The 20036-nt window shown below is 42.9% G+C and overlaps 1 protein-coding gene across 3 annotated transcripts in view; it reads left to right on the top strand.

Moving 5' to 3' along the window:
* The window catches only part of VPS13B (vacuolar protein sorting 13 homolog B), a 2423697-nt gene that overhangs the window by 477236 nt on the left and 1926425 nt on the right, over window positions 1-20036 (top strand). For all 3 annotated transcript variants that reach the window (XM_069220546.1, XM_069220545.1, XM_069220547.1), the window contains exon 16: window positions 9473-9597. In XM_069220546.1, the coding sequence (XP_069076647.1) occupies window positions 9473-9597 (125 nt within the window). The remainder of the gene's footprint in view (window positions 1-9472; window positions 9598-20036) is intronic.

Consider the following 20036-nt stretch of genomic DNA (forward strand, 5'->3'; position numbering starts at 1 on the left):
AACAAGGCACACTGAATGTCCAGCAAATGTATCAGTTGCATAACCAGCCCAAGAGGAAGCAAAACACAGCTTTTTGGTAATGAACATTTCCTTATTTTGTACGTCATTGCACAGTGCTGATCGCTTGAGCCCTGCACACATAGGAAAGAGTGGAGTGAGTGTGATCAACCTCAGGTAAAGCAATGTGACAATGAACCAGTTGGCTATTAGTAATTCCTTCCATCATGGCAGTAGCACATGGACAATGTGGATGATCAGTTAGGACTCTAGTTGGTTTAGCTGACAAAGAATAATTGATTCTCCCCCATCAGAAATCATCGTTCATTAACTGTAGCGTGATGCCTGCCTTGGAGACTGGGAACTGGAGACTAATGTTGCAAAATGTTAATACATTTACTACTTGAAAGAAATTGTTGCGCGCCCTGCTTGTCACCGCTAGAACTGTTAGGAATGAGTTTTGCCATTACAGCGCTACATTGTGCTCAATGCTAGACCTAAACCTATTTTATTACCATTACTTTTGACTTTGATCAGCATTAATCCTGAGATGTGGTTGCTAACATAAACATTGTCTACATAAAGAGTAGTATATCTGTAAATAGATTCACTTTACACTATTTAAAGCGGGCACATAAAAATAAATTGTGGTGTAAATGTACTTTTGGGAGAGCAGCTTGATTTCCAGTGATTCGTTATGCTTTTGCCACATTAAAAGGGATATTTTGAAAAATGCGTTTTCACTTTTGGTTTGTGTTGGCCAATGGAGGCAATCCGAAAAGGTCTAATGGTCTGTAAACATTGAACAAATCGGAGAAGGATTAAAAAGGTCTGCTGGTCTGTAAGCATGGCATAAATGGTGACCCTTTGAAGATTATTTTCGGAGCTCTGCTCTGTGCGAATGCACCATTTCAGAGCTGGATTCTGAGGATACTCAACCTGGCCGTTTAAATTGGGGCTTTTTTGTCTGCAGGGTCCTAGAATCCTGGCTTTACTGTCCAGTGGCATATATAGCTTCTGCAGCTGGTGCAGTGGCACTGAGGCCCAGACCTGTGAGTCGTCCTCTGCACCACAATAATGAATGTTTTCTACTCCCTCTTTTGCCTTGCTTGTTGTAGGGTCCACTGCACCCTTGCTAGGTATTGGTATTGCGTGTTCCCATTATAACCCATATGTAAGCATAGATTTGCATTTTGTATTCAAGGTTTTTTTCATTGTGCTTGAATGACGCATTTCCTGCATTCTTCAGACTTATTTTGCTGCTTTACTATAAAGACAAATGTGGGAGCTATGCTGCAATTTCTCTCTGACCTCACCACATCACCAAGTTTAAGTGTTACCTGGCAGTAATAAGTCGGTAGCAGACCATACTCTAGTAGTTTATTTTAGGTTTGACGTGACAGCGCAACTGTCTGTTAGTCCTGCAGTTGCCAGTTCTTACCAAGCATTGTTAAAGCCAATAGGTGTCGCTTAAAGAAGAGGTATTGGCTTTGGCAATGTGTTTTGCTGTGCTGTACACTAGTGTGGCTTTTGTTCAGCATGGCTAAAGGTTAGTGGTGTGAAGTGTCAGTGCAGAGTGGGGGGAGTAGGGTGGATGTTTAAATGTCAAAGTGGAGTAGGAGGATAAGAGTTTTGTAGAGGGGACTAAGGCTCAGAGGCAGAGAGTGTTGTAGAGTGGAATGGAGTAGGGTGGAATAGGGTGGAGTGGGTTGGAGTGGATTTTGAAGTATTGAGGTGAATTGGATTGGAGTACAGTGGGGTGGATTTCATGGAGCGGATTCGATTGGAGTGGGGTGGATTGAAATAGGGTGAGGTGGATGGTATTGGAGTGGATTAGATTGGACTGGGTGGTTTGAGTCAAGTGAAAGGGGTGGATTGGGGTGGGATGAATTGGATTGGAGTGGGTGTGGTGTGGATTAGATGAGACCGGAGTGGGTGGTTTGGACTGGAGTGGGATGGATTAGACTGGACTGGGATGGATTGGACTGGAATGGGGGGGATTAGACTGGTCTGGAGTGGGGTGAATAAGAATTAGACTGGAATGGGGTGGAATGGATTGGGGCAGGCTGGATGAATTGGAGTGGGGTGGACTGGACAGGGATGGGTTGGATTGGGATAGTGTGTAGACCGGAGTAGAGTGGTGAATTGGAGTGACTGTGTGGATTGGAGTGAGGTAGGTTGGATTAGGGTGGAGTGGATTGGATTGAAGTGGTGTGTGTTGCATTGGAATGTGGTGGATTGGTTTGGGGTGGATTGCATGGATGTGGGGTGGAATGGAGTGGGTTGGGGTGGACTGGGGTGGGGTAAATTGGATTGAGGTGGGTGGATTGTAGTGGGGTGGAGTAGATTGTGTTAGAATGGGGTGGATTGGAGTGGGGTAGGTAGGTTGGATGGTCTGGAGTGGGATGGACTGAACTGAGATTAGGTGGGCTGGATTGGATTGGAGTGGGGTGGATTGGGGTGGGGTGGATTGTACAGGGATGGACTGATGGATTGTACTGGGGTGGATTGCAGTGAGGTGAGGTGGAGTGAATTGGAGTGGGGTGGAGTGGTGTGGACTGGACTGGAGTGGGTGGGGTGGGGTGAATTGGATTGAGTGGGGTGGATTGTGGTGTGATGGAGTGGATTGGGGTGGGTGGATTGTGGTGGGGTCTGGTGGATTTGTTTGGAGTGGGTTGGAGTGGATTGGTGTGTTGTGGGTTGGGGTGGATTAGATTGGGGTGGGGTGGTTTGGATTGGAGAGGGGTGGGTTGATTGGAGAGGGGTGTACTGGTTTGAAGTGGGGAAGATTTGACGAGTAAGGTGGGTTGGTTAGCGGTGGACTGTGGGGTGGATTAGGGTGTGATGGGATGGATTAGGGTGTGATGGGATGGATTAGGGTGTGATGGGATGGATTAGAGTGTGATGGGGTGGATTAGGATGGTATGGAATGGGTTGAGTGGATTGGGGTGGGTGGATTGGAATGGTGTGGATTTGATTGGAGAGGGTGTACTGGATTGAAGTAAGGTGGATTAAGGTGATTTGAAGTGGGTTTTTTCAACTGGAGTAGGGTGGATTACTGTGGACTGGACTGAGTGGAGTGGATTAAAGTGGATTGTATCGGAGTGGGATGGATTGTATTGGAGTGAGGAGGATTGGGTAGCAGTGAACTTGATTGGATTGGAATGGGGTGGGATGGAGTGAAGTAGGTCGGATTGGAGTGTGGTGGGATGAGTGGAGTGGAGTGTGGTGGGTTGGATTGGGGTGGTTTGGAGTGGGGTGGGTTGGATTGGAGTAGGATGGGTTGGATTAGAGTGGGGTGGGTTAACATGAGTGGACTGGAGTGGATTGGGGTGAGGTGTATTGCATTGGAGTGGGGTGGATTGGACTGGGCTGGATTGGATTGGGGTGGTGGTGGACTGGGTTGTAGTGGGATGGATTGTAGATGATTGGAGTGGGGTGAATTGGGATGGGAGTGGGTTAGATTGGGGTCTTTTAGACTGGATTGGAGTGGTGCAGATTGTTTTTGATTAGAGATGTTAATAGGAGCGGGGCAGATTGCTTTAGAGTGGTGCAGATTGTTTTTGATTAGAGTGGGGTGAACTGGAGTGGGGCAGAATGCTTTGGAGTGGTGCAGCTTGATTTTTATTAGAGTGGGGCAGATTGTTTTGGATTGGAGTGGGGTAGATTGCTTTGGAGTGGCGCAGATTGTTTTTTATTATAGTGGGGCAAATTGGAGTAGTGCAGATTGGTTTGGAGTGGGGCAAATAGTTTTTTATTATAGTGGGACGAATTGGAGTGGGACAGATTAGATTAGGGTGGGGTGGGTTGGAGTGGACTAGATTGGGGTGGGGTGGACTGGTGTGGGATAAAATGGTTTAGATTGGGGTGCATTGTAGTGGGGGCGGATTTGAGTGGAGAGAATTGGGGTGTACTGCATGATTGTGTTAAAGCACCATTTCAGAGATTTGCATAATGAAGAAACACTGTCACTTTGTAATATTTCAAACAAGTTAATGTTCATCTTTTGAGAAGAGCGCCCACGAGCAAAAACAAAAGAAAACATGAGTGGAAAGTGAGAAAAGACGACTTGGCACAATAAAAAAAGTTAGATTTCAAAAAATAAAACTTTGCAATTTTGTTTGCCCTGCTGGGCACGCTTTTGCCAGTAACAGCCTTCTGTTTGTGGGGCACAAGAAGCTAAAAACAAACAAAATAGTACCTTCGATCACGTCGGGAGAGGCAGACGGGCACTAATTAAATTAAGTCAATCAGTGCTTGATCCCTGCTCCACACAGAGGAACGGAAATTATGCCAGTCGTGCCTTAACAAATTACGAGGCGGTAAAGTAGAGTGCCACCCAAGCTAACAAACGGTGAGTGACAGGCGTGCTCCAAGCCCTTTACTGAACACAACAGTCTCTTGCAAGCGAGACGCATGCGCTAGCGCATGCACTCGCAGTCTCGACCCTAAAATATACGTAGAGTGGGTTGAGTCTACCCGGAGGAGTATTAATCCTCTTACATAGTGGAGTTGGCTGTATAGGGTGTGCTTCCATTGGAATGAATAAAATACTATTTTATTTGGTCTGGCTTAACAGTACAGCTGTCTGCTTGATCTCTTGTTGCAATTTCCTTTAATTAAATGCAGAATGGGGTTTGATTTTGCAAGAGGAGCATTATTCTTATCTCATGATGCTGGCTACGTGGTACTTCATTCTTCCTTCTACGATAAATTTCCATTGCAATATGTGACTTTTTTATATATCTGAAAAGTACACTGTCATTACTAAGTCACGTTAAATTCTAAATTCTATAGCTTCTATAGGTATTCTGAACTATCGTTTGTTTTTTTGCCAAACTGTTTTTTTCCCCATTATTGCCAAAGGTAATAAATAGGTTTATATTTAATGTGGTAAATTGCATTTGTGCGTGCAAATAGTGTATGTGCATGCCTGTTTTTCCATACGGTGCTTCATTTAAGCTGGACCATTAGAATTTGCTAAAGCTTGCTATATTTTTATTTCACGTTTGGCGAGTTTGTTCTTCCTCAAAAAAAAATATGAGTGTCCCCATAGTCTAGTATTACATAAACCCTAAAGAAACCCTGCAAGTAAGTTGTGATAATGTGTGATTCCGTTTCATCACAGAGGGAGTCTGTTTTGGTGCAAGTGTTACTTTGCTAAAAAAGGAAATATTACTATCCAATGAAAGCCTTTTTTATGAAAGAACAAAAATATAGCACACCTTTTTTTTGCTCGAAGAAAGTGCGTTACTGTGCTGTGAAGCCAAGATGTCTAACTTGCTTGGCCATAAAACAGGACTGGCCATCAAGCTACCTTTAATGATTGTGGCCCATGCCTGCTGTGCCTGAAAGTCATGTCCGTTCTGCTTGAAGGCGATGCTGGTCAAGCGTTACTGGGCCCCTCGCAGCACCACTGTATAAATGTGTGTGTGAGGGGAGGTGTGTTTGAGTGTACCCAAGTCTCCTTCACTTTGGAGGACTTGCAGGCCCCTCACATCGACCTCTGCGCGCGTGGGCGTGCGTGCGTGGGCGTGCGTGCGTGCGTGTAACGAAGGAAGGCACCATGCCTGTGAAACCAACATCGCAGGCGAACAGAGTCCAAGTCGCTCTCACTCCCTCTGAAGTCGTCGCAGCGATGTTAATTGTTTGCTAATTCCGCAGGCTGACAGAGTGCAATCCTTGCTACCTCTGGAGTCCGTGCTGTCCTCATGCCCCATCTGTGGGTAATGTGTGCCCAGCCAGCTAGCGAGTCTGTCTCTGATGTGCCACTATGGATCTGTAACTTTACTCACTCTTCTGAGCTTGATGCACGTCAGGTGTACAGCTAGTAGTGGCCATTCAAAACCAAGTTGCCATTATTAGCTTGCCACTTTCCATCCCTGAAATAGCTTCTTGGAGTTTGTATGTTATGGTGCGGCATGGCAGATCCAGCGTTTTCAGATCTCATGCTTATGAATCAGCAATCTTACCTGTGGGCGTAAAAGCTTACTATGGAGCGGATGGCCTCTTATTTGAAGTCATAATAGTATAGCACTTGTTCTGCAGTTAAACATGGTATTAACTGGTTTCTTTGGCCCAAGCACTTCAGTATTTGTTGTATTTACTGTTGCTGCACAATCTAGCTAATACTCATCTTAGCAACTTCGTTTCATTAGCCTTATTTCTCCGTTGAGTACATCAGAACTATGTAATTACCCCACTTATATAAAATAATTAACAAACCTTGTAAGATAATCATCGACAGGCCTGCCAGTATTATATTTGATGACTCTGTAGTTTATAAAGACTACATGGTTTTAACAAATTCACTTCACTCTATAGACGAATGAATTACGGATATTGGTGTCTCGAATACACACGTTGATTTGTCAGCGTGAAACACCAATCAGACAGCCAGCCTGTTGGGTACCTAGGCCGTCCGGCAGACAAAGAGAGTTCGAGCGCAAGATCAGAGCCATTCTAGCTGTAATTACTGAGGAAGGGGAAAAGTGGAAGAGTAATATGGACCATTAGGCAAATCACCAGTACATCAAAGGCCGTGCGCACATCACCAAGGAAAGCCTGAGCGCTGATTTGGGGGCAAAGACATTGAAACAATTATGGATATTAAAAGGGAACGCCAGGATAAGAAGGAAGACTATAAAGCCATATTGAGTGTAAGATACCGATTACTCCTGCAGTAGAGAGTGGACATTTTGCACGGACGCAGAGTAAAGAATGAAAACACTCTTTCTTTTGTTTAGTGTTGGTAGACATTTTTCACCCTATTACTTGAAATAGATGGGGTGGTGATTTTCTCGGTTTCTCTGTAGTTGGTAATCAACAGATTATTTTAGTTTGTGGATTGTTTTTGAAGCGGGCTGTTACACATATGTATACTGGCTCTTTTTGATACCTTGCTCGGGCTTACTCCTGCCCAGACAGACAGATTTTTCCTTGTAGTTCGTGACGCAGTTTAGAGATCATTGAGTTGGCAAGCATGGTGGAGTGAGGGGAATTAGTTTGCCAAGGTATGGGCCACCTCTGTCGGTCCCTTACATCCTGTGCTGTCACATGTCTTCTGGCAAGTTGTGAAGCTATGCTAAAGTTGTGTGTGCTCCCAGCTCCTCCTAGACAAGACCTAGTGTGGCTGTACACAAAATCCAGACCTGAGCAATCCATTAGGCACTTGATTAGGAGCTCCACAAGGATCCGTGCCAGGCAGAGCTGACCCCTTTTTTATTTATAAGTTAGGATAAGTAAAGGCATGGGATGTACCAAGCCTAGTCTTGCATCTGATGCATGCTTCTGTCCGCTGTAGGCAGCAGCACAACCGCAGGAAATTTCTTTTATACTCCACTCCCTGCTATCTTCAAGCAAATAGGTTATTGGTCACCAGCCAGCTACTAAGACGACTACTTTGCTGGGATCATGATTTTTTGTTGCCCTCTTAAAATCAGTTAACAGCTTGCTTGTGCTAGGCAGTCTCATTGCATTTCTTTGTAAGTCCCATCGTCACTGCTTAAATATGTCCAAAGGCATATGTAGCTAGTGTTCTTCAGGTTTTGATTTTTTTTTATACATATGTGCTTCTTTGTAATACTTGTTTTGGTCTAATTGGGATTCATCACTGAAATTGGTTGAAGTGACACTTCATTTTGTCAGTGACTACAGTAAGGCCAGGTCGACGTTCAGTATAGGTTGTTTTTAAGAAGACTGTAGTTTACTGCTTCTTCTACCCCACTGCTCTTGCATTTTAGTCAGAATCTGAGCATGTTATTAGACTTAATTTGTGTGTGTTTGTGAGGGAGGGAGACCCACAACACACTTTCTTTTATTTGTTGCTTAAGAAGCACAAAGGAAAATAAAACTCTCACAAGTACCTTTCAGTTCAATCTGCCACACTTTTATGCCTTGTGGGATAACAAGTACTGAGAGACATCTGCAAAAAGTCTAGAAACTTTATTTCTTAGGAGTAGAAAAGCTGCCGCTGCTCTCAGAATTAGGGAGGGGCATTAAGTCCACTCTTTTCTTATAAGGAAAAGAAAGGGGCATTACCTGCTTAATCCTAGGTTGCCATGAGCTCAAACATTTCTTCAACTACAACAGGTTCAAAGTACTACCTTTGGCTCATATTTTGACAGCTGTCCAGACCAACGCCTGCTTCTGTTCCTTCATTAGACAGTGCACTTACATTTGTGTATCCGTCTTGCACGAACACGGGAAGGACCTTTGATTCACAATCGGCAGCCAACACAACAAAGCAATATTTTCAGGGATCAAACTTCCCAATTGTCCCAAACCACGATCATGAGGAGTTTGCGCTCATGGTTTAATTGTTTTTTCAAGAATAGCTTCCACCCTTAGTATGAATTTTGTTTCGTATTTGGGTGTGTTTTATTTTCTTGTGAATGCAGCATGTGCATCCAGATGATACAAAGACAAAGGGGTTAATGGGATTTACAGCTTCACATGCCCTTTACCTACTATCCTTGAAGGCCTATTAAGTGTGGAAAAGTCAACTGAAAAGCTTTTATAGGAGGTGCCACAGATCTTTACCAAGATCCTCGCCTAGGGGTTTCCTTTCTGAGGTTACTGAAATTCCACTGCTAAACATACGTGAAAGGTACACTCGTCTTGGCAACATCAAGGGAGGAAGCAGAGTATGGTCTCACACTCACCCTCAGGACTGAATTTTATCTTGAGCCTTGTGTGATTTAATAGTTTGTGAGGCAGTGTCTGGTCACTACACTAGGTGGAAAGATACCCACATACTAATAACGGAAGCCTACAGAGCCGTGATGATGTAACTTTATCCTTACTTCAGCTGCAATACTGGTCATCTTTTCCAACCACATCAGCATAGATAGCACTGAACTGATGCCAACATTTGTTCACTAGCGGTTAGCTTCACTTGTTGATGCATCCCGCATTGGGGAATCTTTTATTTGTACATGCTTTCACGCCCCATAAGTGAGGTCAGAGGGTTCTGTGGCACTTTAAAAATCTTAGCTCACTTTATTAACCTCTTAACATAATAATGAGGAAGTGCCTAATTCAAGACCTAGTGGTGAACAAATGATTCCTTTGGCACCTCCTACTGCCATATCATGTTTGACACACCGCATGGATGTTAGTCTCACCACCCATCTTAGGATGGACAGATCCCATGTAAATCTGGAGGTGATACCCTAGCTGAAGAACTAGCGCTACAGGTAAGTCGCGTCTCCTTGCTAATGCTGCAGTTTGTTTATGATTGTGCAAGTGTCTTCATTGAATGAGTAATAGAGACTACTGTTTCAAAAAAAAGTTTGTTCCTTGGTATGAAATGTAAATTTTGTTTGTGTACTGCACAGTAAACAAACATGAATTCATAACCTGTTTTGATAATTGTTAATAAATACAATTATTCATATTTCCCCCACAAATCAGTGAACTCATATTTTAGGTCATGTATAAATTGCAATAATTTGTAATTTTCTTTGTGTTGTAGATATTTGGTTTCCAAGCAGGTCTGACATATTTGGACAGCACGGGATCTTACTGTTTACCTGCTCCAGTACTACCCTCTTTCAGCACAGCTGTATATGGGAAACTCCTTAAACTTCCGGAGTATTGGTATGTGTGCAAACATCCAAGTATTAGATCAATATGTTATTGAGCAGTTTTGATAGGGAAATGGTCTTTGTCCCTTTTGGTATTGTGTGGTTCTCTGCAGCCTTTCGGAATAACGCATTGCTGCTTTAAGCTACTAAATGGAAAACAAAAACTATATGTGTAATGACCCTTACCGAGAGGGGCACAGCTAATCACTTTAATAATTCTTTTATGTTAAATTACTCTTTAAGTTACAGACAACAAATTCTACTGTTTTGCTGTTTAAAGTAATGAGGACCGCATGGACCACATTTCATCCCCTTCTAAGAACAAATACCAGAGATAAGAAAATGGCCAAGTTGACATAAAGACCAAAGCATTCTACATAGCAGCTGTGCCCTTAGTTTAATTACAGTCCACGTACGAGGGTTCTCTAAATACGGTCGTTAGTATTGCAAGTCAGATTGAGCTGACCTGCCCATGCTCATTAGATCGACACAGTATCTTTGCATGTGCTGTATGCAATAGCTGTGCGACAGGAAAGACAGTGTAGTGTTCTTGCAAGAAAACTTTTATCTGTGTTCTAGGAGTTTGGGAAAGTTTTGTGTACTTTCTTTTGTATTTATTTATTGAGCATGTTGGTCATAAATAACATGGCATCTGACTGGTTTGAATGTTTGATATTCCTGTGAACCCTTATGGACTGACAAGTTATTGAATTCCAGCTTAAAGTTTTAGGGCCATATGTACAAACACATTTTCCCATAGACATAGAATGGGTAAACCCCTTTGCTACATCTGGCCCTTAGTCTCTACTGTTAGATCTTTCTTGACTGCCTGGCTTAAAATTCTCAGCTGAAATGATTACATCTGCAGTCACAGAATGCACTTATTTCATACAGTCCCACCTCAAGCTAGGCAGGCAATGGGGTATCACTTTGAACTCTGCTTCCAATAGCTCATGTGTTCTACTGCCCATTTCTGTGTGTGTGTGTGTGTGTGTAATCCTCGGAAATTGCTTCCCTTTTTGAAGCTAAATCTTTTCAGAATCTTGTTTTGAAACAACTTATGTTCTGAACCAGACATTTTATATCTGCTTTTATGAGAGAGAAGGCATTTAGATATATTTGCGTTCACCCAAGTTATTGTTTTGCATCGTCCTTTTCGCCATTGGTCATATTTTAGGAGCTTTGAGATCATCCAATTGATGGCATCTCATGGTAGTATATCAACGGTAGATGTGCAAGTGGACCTCCTTTTTCTTATTCGTTCAGTTTCCATTGTCTTTTCGGAGATTCATAGCAAGGCTAAAAAGTCTTTAAGTACGGCCAGAATTATAGCGTAAAATATATTAGTAGACAACCATCATGTAAAATGCATTTATTGCTGTAGCCAAACCACGCTTCTCAGTAATGCAAAATAAAACATCTTCAACAAAGACTCTCTGGGTCAGAGAGAGGCGAGGGATGGTGTTTGCTCTCAAAAGAGCACATACTTCTGATGAGGTGCAGTGTGCAGAGCATCTCCCCGTATGCCCTGAACAAACTTCAAAAAGCAAGCATACGAAGCAGGTGTAAAAAGGAGGCAGAATGGTGATGGTTTCAGAGCTGATACAGGCCTTCTCTAAGGAGATTGTGTTCTTCTCAGGTGCAGAACTAATATGCACCTAGTATGCCTGTAATGCCAGTTTCCCACCAGATTTATTTGTGACCTCCTCTTTACCAAGCTCAGAGGTGAGTAGGGTGCCATCATTAATCACCTCTTGATCAATGACCTCCGCATAGTTGATGAGGTGTCCTCAGTTTTAAACCACACAATCATCAATTAGAGAAGCCCCATCATTGGTGAACACAGCGTTGTTCACAGTACAACACCAGTTAAAGATTGGGCCTGTCCATTCACTTTTCCTCCAGCTGTACAGGTGTTTTGATTAAAATCTCCCTACAACCTTATTGGTTGCAGCTTCTTCAGAGGGGTTCAGGAGAATAGACGCAAATGTGTACAAGAGGAACAGGACGGTTTTGAAAATGAAGGTGCTTCTTTGCCCAGTGACCTCAATATTAACTTTGTCCTTGAAAATAGATGAAACGATTATGATGATGAAGAGTGGTAAAGGACTTTTTACAATCAATTGTCTCTCTGTCTTAGGCCTTACTATTACAGACCCGAGTAGAGACACAGAACTACTGACATCCAGGTATAGACCCACCAGCCCACCCTGCATGGGGGTACTGCACACTTAGTCCCGTCACTCTACCAAAAGGCCACTGCCATCACCATTGAAACAGCACAAAGCCATATCATCTGTTCAGGTATCCTTGACCCTGTGGATATGAATCAGAGGAGTACATCATGCAACACCATGACGACACGTAGGCCCTGAAGACCTCAGAGCCGATGTGGATCTAGTTAAAACTGAAAAAGGTGTGACTAATGGAAGGCCTTTATCATTGCAACCGTGGGACATGCTATCTCCTTCATGGTTACTAACCTCCTGTGATATTTCACAGTCGTACCTAAAGATGTAGAGGGCCTCTACATAATTGGACTTTTCACTTCCAGGTGCAAAAAAATACTTCCCTTTCAGATTTAATGAGAAGCTGTGAATACTAGTCAAAAAAGGTATCATTTTAGATTATATGTGGAAAGAGAACCTGCTGTAAATCAAGCACCCCCCTTGATTGCTCTGATGGAGAAGAATTACAAAGTTCCCATATTGTGCCAGCATATATGGTGAATCAAAAAAGCCAGAGTCTCTTATTTCAGCAAAGGTTCAATACTGGTCTAGGAATCCAGCAGCACCCAGCACAGTTCCCTCTGATATAGAGGCCAGGACATTGGATGTCTTGGGGAAGAGAGTCAGTATTTTGCATACACTTCCATCAAAGTGGAAAACCACATAAATATGTTAGGGATATACAATTGTTGCGTCTGGTACAACACTGTACCTTTTCATTAGCATGATATGGGGAGAGACCTCCTCAGCCATGATAGATACAGCCTTGTACATTGCCACCACTAAACTCAAGCAACTAGTGAGCACCGTTATTGTTGAGTGACTCTGTAGTACTCCCTTCTAGCCTATAGTACAAAGATTGTTTAATGGATAGCTATTGAGAGACATGTTGACAAAGCTTTATAAGACATCAGGACCAGTACAGAGACTGCAAAGATCCTGGCATTAGTAATTAGAATTTGGCCCAGTCAATCTTCAAGGTAAAGATAATCCTGTGTTTGTAGAGGATTTACACAGTGCCTATCCTTTCATCCATCCAGTTATTATTAAGATTGCTAGCAAAGATACCAAACATTAAGGCCTTTGTCACGAATTGCCAAGCCAGAGAGGTATTGCACTAGCCACATTTCAAGACCACAGGAGGATGGCATGAATTCTCAAGCCTGCCTCAAGTTTTTGCCATGATGGTGGACGGCAGATTTGCATATCAACTTACTATGTCACAGAGCATTACTTCTAACTGATAGTTATTTGCAATTGTTTGGTTTGTTAGTTTTCTGTGATTTGTCACAAGTGAGTCACAAATATCTAAGAATTCTATAAGTGAGGATATTGGTAATTTCGCTAAAAGGCTAACTCAAATGCTACCCATCTTTAGGTTGATTGTGTATGATTTTCAAATTAATGTGAAGAAAACCTGAATGGCAAAAATAAAAGGTTGAAAAACAAAGGTTAACAAACAAGTTGAAACTTAAAACAAACTTGAAAAATGTAAAAAAAATATATATATATATATATTTGAGATGTGTAATGGAAAGGGTTGCAGTTAGTTTTAGGGCAAGGTTTAGGGTAAGGTGGTGTTTCATGGTGAGACCTACGAAGGGATTTAGGGAGAGGGTAAAGGTTAAAGCTGGGTTAAGCATTGTGTATACTGGTTGGGTTAGCTTTAGGGTAAGGTATAGGTTTTTTGTGTGATCTGGGATTGGCCTTAGTGAAAAGAATAAGATTAGCAGTAAGGTAAGGGTAAGAGATATGGTTAGGATTAGGATAATGGGGACTACTAGTCTTAGGGAAGTGGTAATAGGTTGAGCTATGATTAGGCGTAGTAATAAGGTTAAGGAGAGTAAATGATGGGCTGTCTGCTAGAATATGTAAAATAAGGAATACGTGATGGGGTTAGCATTAGGGTTAGGGTTGAAAATTAGGATACTTTACAGCAAGAGTTATGTCCTTTAGACAGTATGAAAAAATTGACAAAATAGCAATCTTCGGACTTTAAAACTAAATGACAAATTCAATTTTTTAGTTTCTCACATTTAATTTCACAATTTCGGCTTTTTTGCCCATTTATTTTGAAATTTTAATCTAATTTCTCCCAGAAAGTAGAGATTTACCCCACCTAGATTTGCCACCCACTTGCAAGGTATTTCAGCCAAAAGAGTGTTTGTGTCTGAAGAGTAAAAGTCCGGTTCAGGAGTCTGGCCCTTCAGCTGGACCCCTTTCCCCCTAGTACCTTAAACTTGGACATCAGAATCCACACAGAGAACCTGCCGGGTACGTTTTTATAAAAGAAAGCAAGGGGGGACAAGAGCACCAGTGCAAGTAAAGAACCCAAACACGCTTTCTCCGCAAACCTCATCATGGTGTCTATCTCTGTGGAGCGCTACAAGGGTCAGCCTTTCCCACATTGACATCCTTAGCAAAGACTGCTAATAGTAGGGGCGAGATGACTAGAAACTGGCCCTGAAATTCAGTCCTTGGGAAATCTACTTTTGAGATATCGGCGGCACTGGAAATGGTATGTGGATGTTCTTTACTGAGTATAAAGTCCAACCATCCCCCTGGGGCTGTTTCTCCAGCAGGACAGCGCAAGCTAGCCCTGAAAGCTCCACATTAGTCTGAGCAGTGCTGGTTCAAAAGTCGTTGAAAGCGGTAGTGGAGATCTGGAGACAAGCACAGCACAGCATAGCTTATAACCTAGCTGCCATTTCTGTCCTTAACCGACCGTCTTTGGCTGAGAGATCCCTGCATATTGCTCGGTCTGTTCGCCCCCACCGTGAATTACAAGACGCCTTTCACAATCCCAGCACAAGCTAAGATAATGGAATCTTGTATTCATTGATCCGTACAGTGATTCTCTTTCCCTCCCCTCTCTCGAGGACGGCTGGACCATGTATTTCACCAGATAGGAATATTTTGCGTTCGCGATGTCTGACCGTGCTTTGCTCGCCCTGAGGACCACGGAGAGCCTGTGCTCTGAGTGTAGCCTGCGCGCAGTAGAGCGCCCACAGCTGTCGGCTCCCGGCTGGACGTGATTTATGCATTTGGGTTTGGCTGTTCGCCATTTTCTTTAAAATCGTTTCTTTAATCATTTTAGCCGTTAACTTTAGGTAGGTAACTTAAGGTAGCCTTACATCTGAACACGTCCCATCTGGATTAATAACATCCAAGTGCCTGTGTGGCATTATCTTTCATTTTACCTTTGCTTTTCATTACCATGCTGGTAGCCTTTTCTGGCACCGGCCAAAGTAAATGAAAAAAAAATGTTTTTACTTTTGTATGAAAAATGTTCTGTGTCCACCCATTTTTGGCAAACAGTATTCCTGCATTTCTTATACTTTGACGAATGCAGATTAGAATTTTCCACAGCACGGTTTGGCATTATAGTTGTTTGCTCCAATTTATCACGTCCTTAACACATTATTAAACGTCCACTTTCCCAAAAGACTGGCGTATGAATAAACATTCATTTCTGAAAGGATTCCCATTTATCATTTTTCTTCTCAAGCTAATAAACCGGGGGATCAGCATTCAGCAGCGGAACCCGGTGAACGCTCACACTGGTGAGGAATGAACAGAGCGACCCCGGCCCACCCGTCAGGGCTCTGGGAGGAAAAGAGACCAAATGGTGCACTTCGAAGCACAATCTACCCAAAAACAAAGCGCTAAAAAGAAAAAGATTTTACAGACAAATCAGAAGGGTCAGCCGTTATATGTTTTACTACTTGCTTCTGGTTGCTTCTGAGGGGTGTTTGTGAAGTTTTCCTTTCAAGACATTTTTGAATAATAAACTGTTTATTATCCTTTTGTTGTGAAAGGGGTGGGCCATTAGGGTGACGAGCAGTGAGGGGAGTGCACAGAGCACTCCCCTCAGTGCGCATGTGTGTTTGGGAAACACACATGCGCACTGTGCTCTCTCCAGCCCGGCCCTGTGTTGCCGGGCTGGAGAGAAGAAGCACAGGCGCCCAGTCTGCCTGGCGCTCCTAGCCAATCCTAACGCTGCTCTGAACAGCATCGGGATTGGCTGTGGGGCAGGCTGGAAGCCTGTGCCTGCCTGCTTCCCCACCTCCCCCGCCCCCTCCCACCGCACTACTCCCCCTGTACGCAGCACCTCCCTCTGTAACCCCAGCAAGCATCGACTGGCGTCTTCCTTTACTTCTGTCTTCTACTTCCTTTAATGTTCCCACATTGCCCTTTCCAGTTAAATTCTCAGGTATGTACTGTGTGACTGAGAATCTACCTGATAGAGCATGGTGGGAAAATGAGAAGTTTCCCTAAGATGTGCCTATTTCTCCCATTTCCCAATTATACCATCTCATGATGTGCTTATTTCGAGAAAATGCTATTTAAAGGTTCAGTCAGTTCAACAGTATTGTTTCTTAAAAAAAAAAAAGAAATACATTCTGTAAAGCAAAAAATGTGTAAAGCACCTTGCACTGCAGAGCTGTTTGAGCCATCCAGTAATCTTCAGCACTTATGACAACTTCTCCTGCCTGCAAATCTTAAAGAAAGAATCCTGCCAGATAGTTATTCTTCACAAATATTTATAGTTATTTGCTTAAGAGAAAAATGTTGTAGTTACTGTTTTTTTATTCACACCAAGTTATTTAAATGTGGCTGAAGAACACTCCTTAATCTGAATACTGGAAGAACTTAAAGATTCGTCGTTGACCACAACAGAGTTTTATCGGTCTCAAAAGCTACCCTGCTTGAGTACCTATGCTAAGATGCTAGTCTTCTAGCTCTGCTATCACACATAGGATGATGGCATGCGTATCTTAAGAATGGGTGCATTCATTACTTGATAGAATCCAGTTCCACAACAGGACCTTCGTTGGCCCATGTCGTTCTTCACTCTTGTCGTTTGGATTTAATTGTATGTAGTCTCCGCCTCTTGTTGTATTCTAGTGTGTGGAAGTTACCACATGTTAGGAGTTAGGTAAGGCTGAGAAAGGTGGTGTTATTCGTCAGTTAGTAAATTCCTAATAGTACTTTAGATTTTCTCTTACTATCTCGGGTGACTTTTTTATGTTGGCTCAGTTTTGCTATATGCTTACTAACTAGCTTACTAAAGACATTGAAAGCCTAGGCGAAGTTACCAAGGGTATATGGCCAGACTGCCAGAGGAGAAATAGAGGAGAAAAGCCTTTTGCACTAGGAACAGCACAAATAGTGGTAAATCTCGTATTCCTTTTGGGTATGGCAGTACATGATACTACATGGTGTGTTGTTAGATGATTTGGCTGGTAAAAGATCTGAAGTACATTTTTCATGATTAAAAATTTCTTTTTCCGTTGTACCTTTCTGTAAAAGTGTCATAAAAGGTCCCTGATGTATTTTAAATATATGTTGTGCATGTAGCATTCTTGCTGTGCTGTGTGGCAAAAAAACTATGATATTTTACACTGTGCCCTGTACCACCGCATCCTTGGCATACAGCAGAACGCTTTCAAGTGGATCGTCTCTTTCCGTACAGGACTCACACAGAGCAATTGGCTGCCTCCCTTCACCTCCGCACCCAAGGACATCGTATGCGACTTAGCCCAAGGATCCTACCTCAGCCCAATCCTGTTGAACACCTACATGATCCCCCTCTCAGACGTCGTCAGATCCCATGGTCTCAACATAATTTCCTACGCAGACAACACTCAACTGATCCTCTTGCTCTCCCCTGGACCCCTCCCAAGCCAAAACCAACTTCTGCAATGCGATGGCCAACGTAGCCAAATTAATGAGAGACAACTACCTCAAACTCCACTCCGGCAAAACAGAAGTACTGATCTTCAGGAAGAATACCTTACATGAGACTAGAGCTAATGGCCAGCAGAACTCGGACCAACACCCAAACCGACAGACCATGCAAGCAGCCTTGGCATCATCCTCGACAGCCAACTGACCATGAAACAAGTCAATGCAGTTGCCGCCTCCTGCTTCCACGCCCTTTGCTTGTGCTGCAGAATCTTCAGATGGATCCCAACCAACACCAGAAAGACCATCACACACTCCCTCGTCACCAGCCGCCTCACTAAGGCAGCACTCTCTATGTTGTTTCTCCACACAGCTCTTTAGAAGACTCCAGACCATACAGAACAATGCAGCCAGACTAATCCTGGACCTCCCCAAAAGGACCGACATAACCCCCCACCTCAGAAGCCTCCACTGGCTCCCCATCCAGAAGAGATGCCAGTTCAAGATCCTCATGCATGCCTACAAGGCTCTACATGATCAAGGTCCATCCTACATCAAACATTGACTAAACTTCCATCTACCTGCAAGGCACTTTCGCTCCACCTCGTGTGTCCTCGCTGGGGGGTGCTCTTTTTCCTACATCACCGCCAAAACCTGGAACGACCTGCTCCTTCACCTCTGATCAGCACCCTCCCTGTCGGACTTCAGACAGAAACTCAAGACCCGGCTTTTCGACTGAGAAATACCCCCCTCCTTCGCCCATATACCCCTAGGGGTGACAGTGCTGCGCAGTACAAATACTGATTGGTTGATTAGTTTGCAGTAAATTGACTATATTGAGTTGGAAATTAGTTGAAGCTAGGGTATTAGTTCAGCATTTCATGCAGACATTAAACTATATTTGAGACATTTTGCATTCGACTCAAGCGCCTTGAGACCCTCACAGGTGAGTAGCGCGCTCTATAAAAATTTTTGATTGACTGATTGATTTTTCATGTAAGAGGACGAGGTCATGTAATGCATTAAAGTTGACGATCAAAGATGGGTATGTGGTTCAGTAGCCATTGCCCTGATCACATTTGGGAAATGGGATTTTACTGCAGTACTTCTTTTCTTTTGAAAGCAGTCAGATACATATGCACACCATTAGAATTAACACTGCCGGAATGGTGGAAAGATTTTCATCGCCTAAGGCAAAATTAAGGTTTGCTGACTACGTCCACTTACAGCCCGTATTTGCAGCTTCCAGGCGTAGTGTGGTGGTCCTTGTTGCTGTTATCTAGGATAACTCTTTGCTGGTTGTGAATATTGATTCCACTAATGCTATATGTCTTTGTGTGCTACTGTTTGCATGCGGTCATAGCACTTGTGGAATCTGAGCAATCTTTGCGTTTCCTGAGTTCTTGTTGATTGTAGTCAAAGTAGTCTGTTGACATTTTTGTATGTGCTTGTATTTCGTATTGTTTGGAGGCAAGTCATACTGTAAAATTAATGGAAAGATTCATATAGACTAATGTATATTTAGTAATGGATTATATTGGATGGTGGCAGGTAAGATCCTGTTATGGATCTGCATGCAGCATCATATGTATAGATGGTCTTGCTATTTACTGCCTTTCACCTGGGATGCACAGTTGTGGAGTTCTCTCTCTTCTGTTCGTGATGGTGCCAGGGGTTATGTCTAATGTATTCTACTGGTAGTAGATTATGTATTGCATCTAGTAACTATTGATACCCTGGTGATCGTTATTTGTGACATGTGCAAATATCACTAATTACAAGTTTTCTTGTGAAAATGGGAAACAACATGCATATCTAGGTGGTTTCTGCACTACATCTGTGATGGGTCTGGATTTGCTAGCCATTTTATAACGCAGATTGTGAAAAAGATTTGCCTGCCGAAATTGATCAGGGAAAAAGTGATTAAGTGTGATATTTATCACACCTGGTAATTACCCCATATGGGTTTGTCTGCAGTACTCAGTTTCTATATGTGCACTGGCAGGAGTCACTACACATATCAGACCACACTGGGCCACTCACTATGAAGGCCTTAGGCAGCTGTATGGCTTTTAGCTAAGTTGTAGAGTTGTGGTTTGGATTTATGAGGATATTAGGAGTTCTCCAAGACCAGCGTCAGGTTGCACTGGTGTCCTTGCACGTGGATTGGCATATTTGTGCAGCATTTGGAATACGATATGGGATATTATCTGACTGTGTTTTGTTGAGTTAACCTGTGGGGGTAAAAATGTAGACATAAAATGCTCATTTCACACATAATATGTATGTGTCCCATACTTTCATTAACTTAAAGAAATGGAAGACATTGACAAAATATAATGGTGCATCATCCAATTTTCACAACCAAAGTGCAGACTAGTGGAGGAGTTTATTGTCCGAAGTCATTATCATTTTTGAATGTATAGCGTTTACAGCAAACCTGCCAACTTGATTTGCGTTTCTGATGTTTCAGATGTATTGGTGGTTTCTTTCTGCCTTCGGAGCGAACTCAGAGTTGCTATGCAGACAAAAAAAA

The sequence above is a fragment of the Pleurodeles waltl genome, chromosome 2_2 (genome assembly GCF_031143425.1).
Source record: "Pleurodeles waltl isolate 20211129_DDA chromosome 2_2, aPleWal1.hap1.20221129, whole genome shotgun sequence".
Classification (NCBI taxonomy): Eukaryota; Metazoa; Chordata; class Amphibia; order Caudata; family Salamandridae; genus Pleurodeles; species Pleurodeles waltl.